The 17,296-nt window shown below is 36.0% G+C and overlaps 1 protein-coding gene across 1 annotated transcript in view; it reads left to right on the forward strand.

The window, feature by feature from the left end:
• The window catches only part of MIPOL1 (mirror-image polydactyly 1), a 105,189-nt gene extending 99,842 nt beyond the window's left edge, over positions 1–5,347 (forward strand). The window contains exon 8 of the mRNA XM_087962543.1: positions 5,219–5,347. Coding sequence (XP_087818669.1) covers positions 5,219–5,347 — 129 coding nt within the window. The remainder of the gene's footprint in view (positions 1–5,218) is intronic.
• Positions 5,348–17,296: the final 11,949 nt, after the last annotated feature.

Genomic DNA, 17,296 nt, shown 5'->3' on the forward strand with positions numbered 1-17,296 from the left:
CTTCGAAGACTGGGTCAAAATTCTCCTTATTCAGTGCCGTTGCAACTTTAAATACCCGCTGAACAAGTGGTTGGTAAATGAGAACTACTTGTACATTCTTTTTATCTATCTGTTTTTTTATCTACTCTCTCCAAAGTTATAATTCAAAGTGCAAACAAATATTAAATATGCAAAGCACACCAGACAAACTAGGGACCAAATTTCAGCAAGTAATGCAATTTAACTTGCTTCTTCAATGGCAGGAGGGTAGGAGATACCCTCATTCCTGGATATAAGGTGTTCTAAAGGGAGGGGAGGCATTGAAAAGATCTGTCATGTGTCCCATCCCTTATGGAGCTAGTGGGGTGATGGGACCTCTGGCCGTAGCTTCCCATCACAGATTTCAAACAGGTAGAGTCTTCTTTCATCAAAATTGCTCAAATCATATATGCAAACGTTACCTCCTTTTGTTGTTTGTCCCTGATAATCAATGGAGAAGCTCAGAACCTCACATCTTGTGGGTTTGGATCTGTTCTGAATTGGCTGAATCTGAAGAGAACTGAGAATTTTTGTAGTATCTAAGACAAATATGATCCATTCATACCACTGGTGATAATTGCTTTCCTCTATTTCTTATTGAGAGGGAAGATCTGCTCATTTTCTTGCAAATAAAATTATCTGTGAAATTTTGCTCCTGAGAAATTCCTAACTTTCTTGAATGTGCTTTTATATGACTTTTCACATAATTTTATATTTATTAGAAAGGAACCAAATATATTACATTTCTTGGTCTTCTTGACAGCTTCAATTTCTGACTGGAGAGGAGTAATGAAAAGAAGGATTTCATTAGTTCTGGCTTCTGATTGGCAAAATATTACAAATGCATCCTTTTTTTTAAACTAAATCAAAATGTTTGTCTTCCTAATCAAATATAAATTTCTAAAAAAGCAGATGTTCCTGGGGCCTGACCTTTACCAAAGCTCTTTTTCATTTCTTCTTTTTTTCATGGAAATCCAGGAGATTCAATACATCTGAGCACTGAAAAAATAATCAGTTAAACATTCTTGTTGACTGCTTGCCAGAACTATAAAGTTGTTACATTTTTTAAAAAAACTTTAATTCAGAATTATGACCTAATTAAATAAATCTATCTAGACCCATCATTTAATAGAGGGGGGAAAATCCATTTCTTCTACATGAAAAAGAATAAAATCAATTTAGATAAATATAAGTGCTTCCAAACATCTGCTATTCAAAGTACATAACTCACATTGACACCAAAGGTTGGTTTGTGTTTTGACTGGAAGCGTTTGATATTATTTTTGTCTGCAAAGGAAAGAGTTGTGTAGCATCCAAGTGGTGAGATATTTGCCCTTTAGGCAATCATGGTGGATTTGGGACAAGAAGACGACTGTTTTTTTAAAAAAAAATCACAGTGAAAAATACTTGCTTTCCTTTAGGAATCTTTGAGGTATGAATTATCTTAATGTGCAGATCTTCCAAAAGAAAATAAAGAGTAGCAGAAGAGAATAATAAAAAGTAGTTTAAATCTGTTAGACTCTCTTTTGTTGGGCACAGAATTGTAGTCTGTCATGTCTGTTGACTCTCAGTTTGGATGGAAAGACATTTTAAAAATAAATCAACACCATTTAAGAACCACGGTCTGCTTGAGATACAGTATTCAATGCATTCAATACATCTCCACAGCATTACTCCTGCATCATTGTTAATTAGCATCATTAATTTCTCTTGCTAATGGCATGGGTTTCTTTCCAAACCCCTCTGGTTTCAGTGGGATTTACTGCCATGTTGAAAAGATAGTTCGTGCAATCCCGTTAAAATAACTGTTAGAAGCAGGTTATACAGCCCTTTCCCACGAAAGGCTGCATATCCAGAAGGGCTGCCAATGGCAAAATGGTGTGAGCAGCATAGAAAATTCTATGCACAAAACGCAGGACCTACAAGATGAAGAAAGAAGGGAGTGATTGGCCCATATGCATATAGAACTATAAGTATCGCATCTTAACTATTTGAAATTCTGGGATTTTTTTCCCAGTTTGATCAATATCAATATTAAGGTGCTTAAATTGCATATATTTTGGATTTTAATATTTAATTTTCACAATGCCTAATTGAAATTTATTTTCTTGTAATTTAAAATAATTGTTTCCTGTACTGTTTTCTGGAAGAATTCTAAGGAGTTCTATTCCATCTTCTACATGAACTGTCCCTTTAGTCTTCCCAACACATTAAACCCAATATATCCAACTATTCCTTTCCTGTTTTTCCTCCCAGTTTTCTTATTAACTTGATTCTCTCTTTTGGAGAATTCCCTTGATTCTCTCCCTTGTACCATATTTTCGATGCAGCATGAACAATGCAGAATACAGAGGAATAATGACACCTTGATCATGACAGTATTTGTTTCTAGTAATGCAACCTAGGATTGCATTTGCTTTGTTTTTTTGCTTATTTTTGTTTTGTGTGGGTAGGGGTTGGTTTTTTTTGGGGGGGGGGTGTAGTTACCTCCCATAGTTGGTTTGCATTCAGCTTGCGATCTACCAAAATACTTGCCCTTTAGAAATGTTTGGAAGGCATGGAAATACCAATAACAAATAAAACATTTTTTTTTGATGTATTGCTGCCTTATATGATCTCCACATTCTTTACTTCATATCTTTGATTTTTCCAACCCAAATGTAGCGCGTATTTCAAATTCATTCTGCTAATTTCGGCTCAGTATCCCAGCATGTTGAGATCCTCCTAAATCTTGATATCATCCTATAATAATAGTACTATCTCTGTATCATCAACAAATTTGAAAATAATCTTTTCTAAGTCTTTCTTCTAGACATTCATAAATACGTTGAAGAACATAGTACACAGAATGGAATCCAGTGTGCCTCTTGATACCTATAACTATTGACATATATTTGTTTTATTTTATTTTATTTTATTCACAATCTGGGTGGTTAATAATAATTAAAATATTCACTAAGTAGAATTGTTCAACCAGCTCTGTACACATCTAATGATAGTATGGTCTAGTTTGTATTTTGTCATCTTTCTCAGTGGTATCTCGCTGTAGTTTTATAATTTTAAGCAAAATAGTCAGAACAAGGTTATGTTGGCATAAGAATGTAACAACAAAGGTTTGCTAGTGGGCACACAGTTTTACCTTTACTATCCCGCCCCTGACTAGTGCATCTGCTAACCAATTACCCATAATATGTGGTCTAAATACAGGACATGTGATTGATTCTGGTTATAACTACCCCCAAAAAATAACCAACTACATATATACAGTAATTCTAAGTATTGTTCATCTTGGGTGAAATGTTTACTATAAATAGACCACAGTCAAAAGAAGAAGCTACCAATTCTGTTTGCATTATAATGGGGAGGCAGGGACTGTCTAAATAATCTATGTTCTGTTTCTTGGGCAACCTATGATAACTTTTTAGTGGATTACATCCCGGACAATGCTTAGAGTGACATGTATAGCAGCTATTTGTAGAGTTATATAAAACCTTTCAAAGAGAATATTCATTAGGAAGAGAGTGGAATGAAGTTGCACACATATACATAAAACTGGGTGCAGTTTACAACGGTGAGTACAGTTGTTCAGGGTTGAACAATGAAGTTTTTGGTGCTCTCTAAACTTGCTTGCAGAAGTTTAATTACCTAGGTAGGTAACATCATTAGTGCTAGTGAATGGGTGGGTGCGGGTCACTCCCTGTTTATATTCAGTACAATAGCCTGCCTTGTTAGTATTGTGGGAGTATGGTTCTCTCCTTGGTAATTCCTTGATTAGGGTATTGTTTACTTCTTGATTGTTTGTCTGGTGTTAATCTCTGCTTATCTAGGTGTTAGTTGCTGGAGAGAATGTGTTCTGATCTTTTTGTTTCCTTCTTAGGTTTTTATTCTCTCTTTTGAATGGTGTAAAAATAGTTTATCTCTATATATCTAGTGATGCTGATTGTCCGAATGCCAAACTTCCAGAAAATCCTTAGCAGTTTTTGGTTTTAGCTTGGTCACAGTTTCCCAGCTAAAAATATGGTTGAGTCAGCCCACGTGTTGTGAAATTGAGAAGTTTCATTGTGTCTTCTAACTGCTTCTTGGTATTCATGGATGTATTCTGCTTTTCTGTCTTAGTAGCTGTTTATACCACCACCAGATCTGCAGAGCAGAGGATCAGAAAGTCATCAAGGACTCCCAGATGACAATTTTAACCCCACCCTATACCCTGACTTTGTAGCTGATATTGCTAAATTTGTAATTGGGTGCATCTCCTTCCTTCCTTCCTTCCTTCCTTCCTTCCTTACTTACTTACTTACTTACTTACTTACTTACTTACTTACTTATACATGTCAAGCCAGCTCCTTCATTCACAATCCAATCATTGATGATTACATAGCAATCTGATTATGCAGTTTGAATTAGAAACAAACAGGCAACCAATGCAGTTCCCACATTATTGGTGTTCTGCAACAATTCTGGGCTGCTGAATTTTGTACTACTGTAGTTATAATTTCTTGGGGACCTTCCAGATAGTCCCATGTAGAGTATTTCTTCTACTTTGGAAACTGTAACAACTGGTGCATCAGCCAAAAAGATGCACTTGGGCCACAGTTATCACTTGCTGTTCTAGCAGGAGTTGAGAGTCCTCAGGCTATTCACCAGTTCTTTCTGAAAGATCCTATCATTATTTTCATTCAGTAGGTTACCCAGAAATTTGATTTCAATTAGATGGCTGAATATATCCAATTTCTTAGCCTTCTTCTTGACTGTTTAATTTCTTGGTGCATACTCATTATAGTTGCCATCTTAAATGGCATGAGACAGTTTGTATAATGCCTAGAATCTGTTTAGTATTTCAATATGCTGCACATAATAGTATGTCTTCTCATTTTTTACATTTTACAATAGATATATTTTCAATGCATATACTGATATTGTAAAGTATGTCTCCCTTCTATCATAGATAAAAAATTACCTCATTAATTTACATGTTTTTTTTTTAACATTTTGTACTATGGTAAACATTACACTACAATTACAATAAAATAAATCCTTCCTTGATTGCAAAACTGTCCAGCAAGAGAATGACCAATAATCATTTGAAATCTGATTTCAGTGCAATATTCTTTAGAATGAATGAGTGTATATCTGTATGAGTATGTACACACACATATACACGCCGTTTCCTTTACTTAATGGGATTCTTTCCTCGTTGCAGTGCAAACGGCTGGAGCAGGAGCTTCATCATATGAAAGAGCAGAACCAGACTTCTGCAAACAACCCTAGACATCTGACTGCTAAAAACAATCAAGAACGTGCTCTGAAGGTAAATCTCCATTCCTTCTAGCAGGCAAATTAAGGTTGTAAGCCCTGGGTGCCAGCTTTCTCTGCTGCATAGATCAGTTGTGTACATTTCAGCAGAAGTGAGCTGTGCTGTTTGCCAACAACCTCTTCTTTAAACACAGATACAGCACCCTTCTGTTATGGTATTATTTTGTTCTCTCTCTCTTTCTCTCTCTCTGTCCCTCTCTCCCTCTCTCTCAATGTGAACGCAAGTGTGAACGCAAGAAGACAAAGCAATATTTTTTTCAAATTTTGACCAGCTATCTTGTCCTACCAAACATTAAATTGATACAAATTCTTTATAGCAAGCAGAATTGCAGATCTGCTATATTTGGAGAGAAACCCCTCTTTGTCTGTCTGGTAGTGACTGTGTTCTTAAAAAGTGTCTTATCTGCTTTCCATGCCCCAAATATTATATGATGTATTAAGAAAATTATTTACCTATTGTATTAATAACCACATTGTTGATACTGATGTTTGCAAACAGGTAGTTAATGATTGCCTCTTCCGAGTCCCAGGTTAAAAACAACTCTTATTGTAAAAGATAAAAGGGAGGAGCTGTGTAAAAAGGAGGTGGAGTAAGAGATATATCTTACTTCCTCATTAATACTCTCAAGGAAGTTGGTAAAAACCTTCATTTTTAGGATGGAGTTTCTAAATAGAGCTTTCACTTTGGAATTTTAAAATATTCTTATTACCAGTTTTTATTTTACATTGTAGAGGAAGTTGGTGCGTGCTTTTTTTTTTTTTTTGCTAGTTTGTAGTTAACCTTGGAAATCCTTAGGAGGAAAAGCAGGATCTAAATATTTTCAGAGCTTTTTCAGTGCCAATATTTTACATTTCGTTTTTAAAAGACCGAAAGAGGGAATTCTTAATTCATCTTAACAAGTTTAAAGAAAACAAAACAAAAAGAGAGAAATCATTCTCAATAGGCCTATAATTTTACTCAGTTCCTATCTATATCTACTGTTTAACTTTGTTTTCAGTAGACTAGCATACTTGACTTAGGTTTTAGAAGTAAATATAATGTTACCTCTGTTTTATTTTTGAAATATGAAATAGGTGTCTCTATTAATAAATGGATTGTACCAATTCATAAAGCTGAGCTTATTCTTCTGATTTACTCTTAAGAGTTGAGCCCAGGCAACTTTTATGAGGCAACAGAGATAAATCTACTGTCTGCTTGGTTGTCATGGGATTGTTCAAAAACCTCTTAGATGAAAGGAAAATTTAGGCAGCTGTCAAATAAAATGTACTGTAGCTTATCACCAACTGTTTCATGTGTTTGTAGCATTAATTCTTTCATTATCAAAATCACAGCTCACTTTTTTAACGTTATAAAACTGTATTTGTTACATTGATCTAGCCTTTTTCCATGTTGCTACATTTAGATATTTTAAACCTATGGTGGCATGGGTATCAATAAAACTTATCCAATTCTGGGTTTTTTTCATTTAAAACTTTAATTTAATTCTATATATTAATATGTTTGAATTTATAGTCATTTAACAATGTGGGCAAATGTTTTTTCTACAATTTAAAAGATAAAATATTTGAAGCTACAACTTGAAAAATAATTTATTTCATTAGTGCTAAAACATTTTGTAATAAATGTGGCAACTTGCAGTCTGGCTAAACTAAAATAATTAACATCATACTGTTGATCTCTGTAGTATTTCTTCCATGTACAAGATTTATAGTTCTTTGAAAGACATCATGTTCATTTTTCCAGCAATGGTAGGTATATGCAAGTCTAATAAGTATGTTTATAATTATTACAGTACAGACTGGGTTAGGATTTTAAAATTCTCACTGTAATTTTTAACACAATATAAATAAGTTGAACATTATTTACAATAGGAACAAACAGATTTTGCTGACATTGATTGCTCAAACTATTTTTGCTTCTGAAAACCATGTGTTTCTGGCACACATTTTACCCAATATGGCTATTAAACCAAGTGGCCTTTTTTCATTTTCAAGAGGAGAAAACCTATGCAGCCATCCACAGTAGGATTATGACTCAGCTGATACTTGCGTGGTGCTTTCTTTTTATGAATAGTACTATTTACTCATTTGAATTATTAATTCTAACTGTATGTCTAAATGTCTGTTTCACTTAAGATTGAAAGTACAGTAGTTACTGTTTAGATTCTTACTGAATGGACCCTGTGGTTAAGGAAAGGATTTTATCAAGAAAAATGTATTTCTGAAAACAAAACAGATTGTATAAAAGAGTGGCATTAATCTTAGCAAATCATTACGCCTGAAGAGAGGAAATACAATACAAAGCATTAATTTCTTTATTCATAAAGACAAGAAAATTACATATCGTAGAAAGGTTCTAGTATTGTTCCTAATTACCTTTGGTTGTATGTTTAAAAAAACATGTATCTAATTTAAATTTATAGACAATCAGAGCAACAGAACTCAAAATATATATTGGTATCCCATTTTTTATCATTTATTCCAAAGTAATATTAAAAGACTGATCCTTTTGGAGGGGCTCATGTTGACCAAAAGATAGTATGTCAGTTAAGTGAAGATAAGCTGAGGCTGTAACTAGCAAAATTTGGAAAGTCTAGTTGCTTTATAAGATCAGTATGTTACCTATCATAGCCTTATTTGGTCAGATTCCTTTCTGATTCTTATTTAACTATCTCTAATTACATAGCTACCCATCTCACAAAGCAACTACATATTATAATTACAACTTATGATTCCTATCTAGCTTACTAATGGACAATATTAGCTGGGCCATACATCTGGAGGGTACAAATATGTCAGCACTGATACGGAATTCTGGGGCTTGTAGTCCCTATGCAACCGAGGATTTATTGTAATTACAGGGACTGGGGTAACAGAATAACAGGGAGGATTCAAAGATATTGCTAAATATGCAAGGGGAAAAAGGAGGGGAAATCTGCTCATTTCAGGCAGATACTGGTGAAGTATAAATGGTTTAAGACACAGGTGTCAAACTCGCCATGTCACGTTGCCGTTACTTGATGTATCGTGACATTTTTCCCCTTTGCGGAACTGGGTGGGCCTGGCCTGCATGTGACGCATCCGGCCTGTGGGCTGCCAGTTTTACATGCCTGGTGTAGGATAACTCTAGAGAAATTTTCTTGGTTTTAGTGGAAAATACAGTGAAAACGCTGGCCTTCATGTGCTACAGAACTAAAGAAAAATTCCTGTTGGATAATAGTTAGGAAATACTGAGAAATGACTGAAATAAAATAGCAATTAATTTAATTTTTTTATTTACCTCAAGCGCATAATGATACATTGTTGCTTGTCCTGTACAAAAATGCTGTTAAGTGATTTCCGAAACTCTTTGCCCCAAAGGTAAGACATAGGAAGCTCTAAATAACAAAGGTCTTTTTCTGACCGATCTCTGACCTTCTTATCTGAAATACCATTCCAAGTTAATAGAATCTACTTTCAGTCTCCAGTAGACACCGAGGAGACATAGGTGGGGCAAGTTTTATATAAATATTTCTAAGGTATGTCTTTTTTTAAAAAAAAAATGGCACCTGAGCCCCTCTACCTGATAAAGTTCAACTCTTGTGTGTTGTATGCTTTGAAATTTGTAAATGTCATGAATGAGGGATTTTTTTTTTCTAGGCAGGGTGGGACAGTAAAAGGGGAGGCCTTAATGTATTCCCAAGGCTTCAAACTGTCCTTGACACAGCAGATATCACATATTTGCATTTACCAAATCTCCTTTCATTGCATATCACAAAACCAACTTCTAATTCGCGCAACCCTAACTCATCCGCCAAATTCTGAAAGCAAAGTTAGTTAGGCAAACCCTACCCTGTTGCTCTCCATGAATAGGTTTCACTTATACACTATCATAATTATATAATTTAAGGTTTTTTATCAGAATTTGCAACTGTTTTCCACTGGAAAGCTGGAAAAACTATTAGAGTACAAATGGAACAAGAGTGAGCTGTACAAAGTAAATAATTTGCTACAAAATAAATTAAAAGCTTTATGGATTTTAACAGAAATGATATTCATAATGCTCATAGATGTTTATGCTTAGATATAATTTGACTTTTAAAACCTTAAACAGGTGGTATCAAGTTGCTTGACCTCACCATGTAGTGTCTTCTTTGTTACGGCAGATTAATTTAAATGACTTTCCTGCTTGTTGACTTATGGTCCTGTTTATGAATAATGGGAAGCTATTTTTTTCTATATGTGACAAGGTCCAGCCAATGTTTTTACTTTGAAATCAGCTACCATATTTTTGCTACTAAACTCATGAATCTGTGGTTTATTAAACTATGATTAAAAGGGAAAAATGATCACAATATTGTTTTAAGTTTTAAGAAATTCTCACTAATCAATGGGCTGAAATTGTACTAAACCTAAGCAGTAATGTGGTTTGTTTGCTTTTGAATTACCATAAGGCATGGAACTATCCATTCTAGCTTAATAGTAAGTAAGATTCAGGTCACAGCTGAACAAACCATAATTCTCCAAATTCAGACATTATAGATAAAACAGTTAGTTTTAAAGCTTTTGGCTCATCGTCTAGCATACTAGAGAAAAAGTATGAAATAAAGAAACATAAGTGTCAGACATTACTAAATCATGGATATCACCACAAATAGTCCTAGAACAACTGACTTTTAATCAAAGTCCCTCAAATGATAACAGCTTTTTGGAAGTGTGTGTGTGCGTGTGTGTGTGTGTGTAGGTTTTGTCAAAATGATAAACATATTGTTGTGATATTACAGTGCAAGTCACTTTCCTTATGGAGAAGGCATGCAATGCCAAGATGCACATACAAAAGAGGTGAGCTTTGCTTTGTGGTATCACATTCCCAATTTGTCTTTTGCCTTCCCCCATGACTATCCATGGATACAGAAGTAACAAGAGGATGAGTAATGAAAGAAGACAAGTCCTGTGTTCCCTGTAAATGTAGAAACTTCAGGTGTAGTTCAAATATACACTGCAACTATTTTCTAAGATGTTAACATTCTAGTAAGAGTGCTGTAATTCAAATTAAGGTGCAGTTTATAAGGGCTCCTGTGATGTTAAAAATTGATGGTAAGTAGAAGTTCATCAACCACAGCTTTCCGGTCACAGCACTGCAGTTAGGGATTTTAAATTGTTGAATAACGGAAATATTGTCCCAAAATATTTTTTTGCCTTCTCCACCTCTTTATGCTCAGCAATCTCAAACATCTTGCTGCAAGAGTGAAAGTCCAGGGAATTTTCTTTCATTTATTCTTCATTTGCCTAAGTGGCAGGGCTGAATCTGACAAATTCAAATTTGAACACAGATGTATAGCAGGAAGGGGTAAAGGTAGTCTTAATTTAATGAACATTCTTTCCACAAGTTACGGTGGTGGTGAATGAATGGTACTTGAAGTTCTAGCCATCGCATCATCCCTGTGTTCACTTGGTCACAATCTGGGTGCTCGGCAACTGGTTGTCAAAACAACTGCAGCGTCTTGCATAAATAAAGGGGAAGTCCACTGGATGCTCTGGTAAACCACATGCACCCTCCCCTCCCCTGCCCGGCAACAGCCGCTCATGCAACCCCTGCCCTGGCAGCAGCCACCCCCAGACCCACCATGTTTACAACACACCTTGTACCACATCTTCCCTGACTGTGACTTGCTTAATGACCTCCATGCTTAGCAATGGCAAGTGCTGGGATTGCCATCACTAAGCGATGACAATTGTACTTTACTATAGCGTCACTTAGCAACAGAAATTCTGATCCCAATTACTACCACTAACCAAAGAGTGTTTGTAATAGTTTTAATTGTAGACTTTATATAGCATGTTATGGCATAAATGGAGTAAATATTTGCACAAATGTGATTTGGTTTGTATGGGTGTTGTCATCAGTTACATCTGGAGGATGTAGAGTTGGAAAAAGCTAAAGTAGCCATTTTTTGAAATTTTAAAAACAAAGAATGTTATTTTCTGTCACACATTTATTTTATTCTACCCAAAATACTTTCCTAAACTAATTTTTGGGAATATCATCACAGTGTAATAAGACAGAACCAGCTAAAGCAATAAGGCCCTGTTGGCTTGATTTCCAGTCTGGCACAATTTGTTAAAACAACTGGTCACTTTAACCTGTTCATGCAGACCTCCATCGGAGGCCACATGTAGGAGTGTATTGTCCGTATCTGATGAGTTTTTCCATTACATCCAAAATCATTCTATGTCCATATGACAAAAAATACCAGACAGTGACAAAATCAGTTGGGTTTTATTGTCAGTAGCTTTGAACTGTGTTGAAACTATTAACAAATAAATACTGCTGGCAATTGCTATTTGTATCAACATAATTGCTCTGTTGGACTGCTAAGTGTTGGCAGCCAAGTGAGAGTCCATTCCAGAGTTATTTGCTTCAATATAATTCTTGGTATTTGAAGCTATTTCTAGGCATTTCCAGAATCCTTTTCCCCACCTAGCCACTGCATTAACATGCCTAACAATGATCCTGTTCCCTTCATATACCTTCATATTCTTCATAATCCATAAGTGAGATAGGTTTCTGTTGCCTTCAGCTATATGAATATCAAAGTAGCCTGTTTCTCCCTTATTCTTAATTGTTTAAGTGAGAGTCTTAAGACGTAAAATCTCTTAGGGTTTGTGCTCCATTACTGCAGGTGATTTCAATGATTTCAGAGACAATAGGGAAGGAACAGAAAGGCCACTGGGCACCTAGTATAAACTATAGATCTCTTCAGATTGCAGATTCTTGCACAGGGATTAAGCACAATACCAAATATGACTACTTCCAGGCAAGACAAGTAGAATGCAGACCCATTGTGTGGGAGATATTAAAACAGAGCAAATACTTGGAAATCTCAGCAGAGACTATATTAGGAGGTGTCATCCTTGCAGAACCTTCAGTCCTTGAGTGTGCTTGATTTTATTGTACTTATGCAGAAATGAATTATTCAATAGGCAATAAGCTCAGAGACGTTCTTTCCTCTTATCCTTACAAGAGGAAAGAGTTCAATTTCAGTGCTTTGAATATTCTCCTAATAGTTGCATTTTCAACTTTTACCCTTCATTAGGCAAAAAAATGCAAATGAAAAAAGCATGTAGAACATTCACTTGAAAGGTAAACTAATATAGCTCAGTTTAGGAGTAGAATTAACTGAACAAACACCACTTTTCTAAAAGCTGTTGTCCATCAAGACACTTTCACTTGATCCTAGTCAGTTAGCCATGCAAAACCAAAATGACAATTAAGAAAATCCCAATTCACAAAGCACCTACGTTTAGATTTCTAAGTAGATTGATAGCACAAGTAGGTCCATGTCTGCTCAAAAATAAAGCTCCATGGGTCCCAGTGGGATTTATTTCCATCTATGAAATTTATGGACATGTATTATTGAAGCCTTATTCCACTGGTAATAAAAAAAATTAGAAATTGAAGAATCTATGCAAATCAACTGTAAATTGAATATAACATTTTAAAAAGTTTTAACCTTTAAAATGAAATATAGGCACATCTGTGTATACTCGTACCAGTTCATATATATAGATACAAATATGAATATATGTGCACAGATGTGTGTCTGCACATATGTGTGTATAGGCAGAACCAATTCACAAAGCAAAATTGGGAGAGAGAAAAACAAAACTAGTTTATGCATAACACAAATATATATACACAAATGGTAAGATGCATTCTTTGGTAAAAAGTGTATATTGTACTTCCTTATTAAGAATATTACAATTTCCAAAAACCCTTTTATACAACATATATTGTCTTCCCTTTATGACTGAGAAACAGAGATTAGAAGCCCAGGGCATACTTTGTATGCAGGAATCCAAATTTCAATCCAGTGAATTTAGGCCTTCCAAATGTTACTAAACTACAATTCCTTCTACCCGCCCAGCCAGCAAAATCAGTGGTGAGATTATATTTAAAGTAGTAGTTCAGTACTATCTAGAGCAGCGGTCACCAACCAGTGGGCCGCGGCCCACTGGTGGACCATGAGAAAATTTTGATGGGCCGCAGAGAAATCTCACCCCCAGAGCACCCCCCCTCCCAAAGGAATTAATCCAGGCTGCGCAGAAACACAAGGCTGTGCAGCCCACATGGCCCGCGGGAACCCTCCCCGCCCACTCACTCCTTACCTGGCAAACTTGCCTGCTAAATTGCTATTTTTCCTTTTTCTGACCATCATCTGTTCTGCTGTGCTGGGAGATTTAGATTAGCTAGGAAGCAGGAAATGGTTGGATTTCTTGCTTTCTAGCTAGTCTTTAGACCTTCGGCTCTGCTTTTAAGCACAGCTGAACCTCCCTTAGGACTGAAGGTTCTATTATTCAGTGCAGACTCACGGCAAGCAAATTTGAGAGACTGAGCTAGCTGATGGCAGATAGATAGATCACTGAATGATTCTGTGAGCAACTCAATCTGCCTGCCTGCTTTGCCTGGTTTTGGGTAAAAGTTACTCTTTTTTAAATAAAAAAAAAATCAATATTTACATACATGGTGTGTTGTGAGTTAATTTTGTGAGTTTGCTTGTAAGCAAATTTTATGTGACAGACTGAACTAGCCAATGGCAGATAGATTTCTGAATGAATCTGTGATTCTGTGAGTAACTCAATCTGCCTGCCTGCTTTGATTTTGGGTAAAAGTTGCTCTTTTTTATAAAAAATTCAATATTTATATAAATATTTATAATATTTACATACAAGCCATGCCCAGCCAGTCACATGACCACCAAGCCACACTCACAAATTAGGCCACACCCACAGAACCGGTTAGTGGTACCTGGGATTTAAAATTATGAGTTTGGTGGTCCCTGAGGTCCAAAAGGTTGGTGACCCCGATCTTGAGGGCCACAAGTTTACAACCCTGAACTAAAGTCCCTTAGAATTTAAATATGATTTTGATATGATTACCAGCTTAGGCTGCTCAAATATCAGAATATGAAATCCAATGACTGTAAGCATCAAGTGCAGAGGCGGTATTCAGCAGGTTCTGACCAGTTCTGGAGAATTGGTAGCGGAAATTTTGAGTAGTTCAGAGAACCGGCAAATATCACCTCTGACTGGAGATTTTACAGTAACCTTGCCCTGCCACGCCCACCAAGCCATGCCCACAGAACGGGCAGTAAAAAAATTGAATCCCACCACTGATCAAGTAGCTGTTTTTTCTAGAAATGGGGGTGAAATACATTCTCACCCAAATATAAAAGTGATCATATTTTGGTGTGTTGCCTGGAATTCATTCTTTTGTTACAATATTAAACAGATATTGAATTTTATAATTAATACGGTGCGTGGTCTCTCTTGAAATCCCCTTAATTACAGATTGACTCCAAGGATTAGTCAGCATGGATTTTAATTTTAACTGAAACAAAAAAGGAAAAAAGAAAGCTCCTTAAAAATTATTCTGGCAGATCAATTGTCAAAACACAAAACAATTTAAACATCTTTTGACATGTGAGCTTGTCAGATTCAAAACACTAAAACAAAGTTAAGTGAACCTTTAAACCTAAATTGTGGCATGTTGTTTTCCAAATGTTTTATTAACTATGACCTTGTAGAGGAATGTCTAGCTCTCTCAAAGTTTTGTTTTTTCAGTTTTTCTTCAGAAAAATAGATCACACTCTTGCTGAGTTTTGTTTATATTCAAAGGAAAATGACATCAGCTTTCATGTTTTCAAAAACTTGCCCAGTAGAATTTACATGGTAATAATAGCAGAAGCAGCTTAGATCACACCGTTCCAACTTCCTATATACATAGATATAAAATACAAAATGGTATCTTGGCTCTAGTTTAGCAGATGTAATTCCAAGATATTTTTTTTCACAAAATAGCGTAGGGCTATGAAATGTAGATTGGTAGATCTATAAACGGACATTCAGAAAAACATGCTAAAAAATAAGATATTAAAAAAAGAGATGGAAGGCCCAGAGAGTACAAGTCCAGTTGTTAACTAATAAATGAAGAAAGTCAAAGGTCTAAAATTAAAAATTCTAGAAAAAATATAATAAATACAATTGGATTATTACAGCACAGAATTTCAAAATTTCAGGACTATTCAGATTAACCTTTTGTTGCTGTTACTCCAAGCCAATATTAAGCCATTTTGATAGAATATAAGCTGGGTCGAGAAGTTTATTCTGAACTGAGTTTATTCTGTTGAAGCAGATATGTAAGTTTCTTTTCATGTACGGCTGCTTATAGATCAGGCCACCAGTATTCCTACACATTTGTGGCTGTGAACAGGCTTTTCAGAAAGTCAGGAAACTCTCTTGAGCAGCACAGACTGTCACTGGGACTGTAGAAAAAGGCAATCATCCCAAACTAAGCAAGACAAATCCAGTGGTGTGAAACTGGCGGCCCATGAGCCAGAGGCATCATGTGTAGGCCACACCCACCCCAGCTCCTTGAAGGGGGAAACATTGCTATACGTCATGTGATGGCAACATGACGTCACAAGTTTGACACCTGTGAATTAGACAAAGCACTTCCTTTTAGTTTGGAGAAATATTTTCCCCACACTTTGTTTTTCTTTGATAAGTCAGATTGTTCCTGGAATAATTATCCTTAACTATCCAGAGAAGTACCATTAAAATTAAGAAATGAGATGCACATCTGGAAAGCTTCTGCTTTACTTATATTACATATTGTAAATAAGTTTCTGGCGCTTTCAGCCCATTAAAATAATACAACAATGAGAAAATAAAAACTTAATTCTAAACTTTTTATGCAAATAAGCTAAAATCCCTGATCACAGATAGACTTTCTTTAATATGAAAGGAACTAATTAGTATCTATTGGAATTGGAAAGAAATTAGGGAATCTCACTGGTCTTACTTTTGTGGTGTCAATGCAAACATTTTAGTTCTCCTTTACATACTTGCTCTTATAGATCTATTAGGGTTCCACATAATTTTATAGCAAAATGAACACTGTTTTGGTATTTTGAACATCCCAGATATTTTACCCACCACAACATCTTGTGATGTTTACAAGAGGAAAGAATCGAGCCCGTACAACTGTGTGTTCATAGGCTTGTGTAGCCAGGGTCCTGCATGAACACAACCACCTCCAGGGAAGTTGACAACATTTGAGGAATTTTGGCAAGAGACAGAATATAAGTAGAGCTTTAAATAAACTTTTTAATGAATTGGGCTAAGGTTTTTCCTACCTAACTTTGCAAATTTAATTGCATTGTTGACTTATCTATTGTGTCTTTTAATATTTATATTCAAATCTTGTTATACAGTAAGAGCAACTAGTGATGGTTTTGGCCCATCTCTTACCATTTTAGAGCAGAACTCTTCATGCTTAGCCAAAAGGTGCACGAATAAGTTCAAATATATCTGTAATTTCCTCTTTGTATTGAAGTTTGGATTCTATCTCAATTAGTTTATTGACAGGTTGCTTTCAATTCCAGATAGCCCAAAGAGATAAGCAGGAAAGTTTATTTTTATCTTACTTCTGTGATATGTAAAGATAATTTTGAATTTTCTTTTTGTATTCTATCGTTTAAAACGGGTGTCAAACTCGACTCCATTGAGGGCCGCCTCAGGGTTGTGTTTGACCTCAGGGGTCTGGGGGGGCATGGCCAGGATGGATATGGCCAGCTCGAAGTCACACGTGTTGTGGGCACCTGTGGTGGCCCGGGCAGGACTGTGGGGATCCATTGCCTCCAGCAGAGGAATTTCTCGATGCTTCCTTGCCTTGTGATCAAATGCACTTTTGCTTGTAGTTTGTTTTGCTAGCACTCTGCCAGCAAAAACAGAGCTCGGGGGGGGCACATGTGGACTGCCCAGGTTCTGTTTTTGGCTGCGACAGCCTCCTATAACCCTCTGCCAGTTAAAATGGAGGTTGGGGGGCACGCACATCCCTCCCAAGCTCTGTTTTCACTGGCAGAGGCACCGCAGACCAGTCCTTCACTGTTTCCAGGACGGCCAGATTTAAGCACCCAGGTTT

This window comes from Notechis scutatus, chromosome 1 (genome assembly GCF_049901735.1).
Source record: "Notechis scutatus isolate UNSWTSFEM ecotype Mainland chromosome 1, rNotScu1.2, whole genome shotgun sequence".
In the NCBI taxonomy this organism is placed as follows: Eukaryota; Metazoa; Chordata; class Lepidosauria; order Squamata; family Elapidae; genus Notechis; species Notechis scutatus.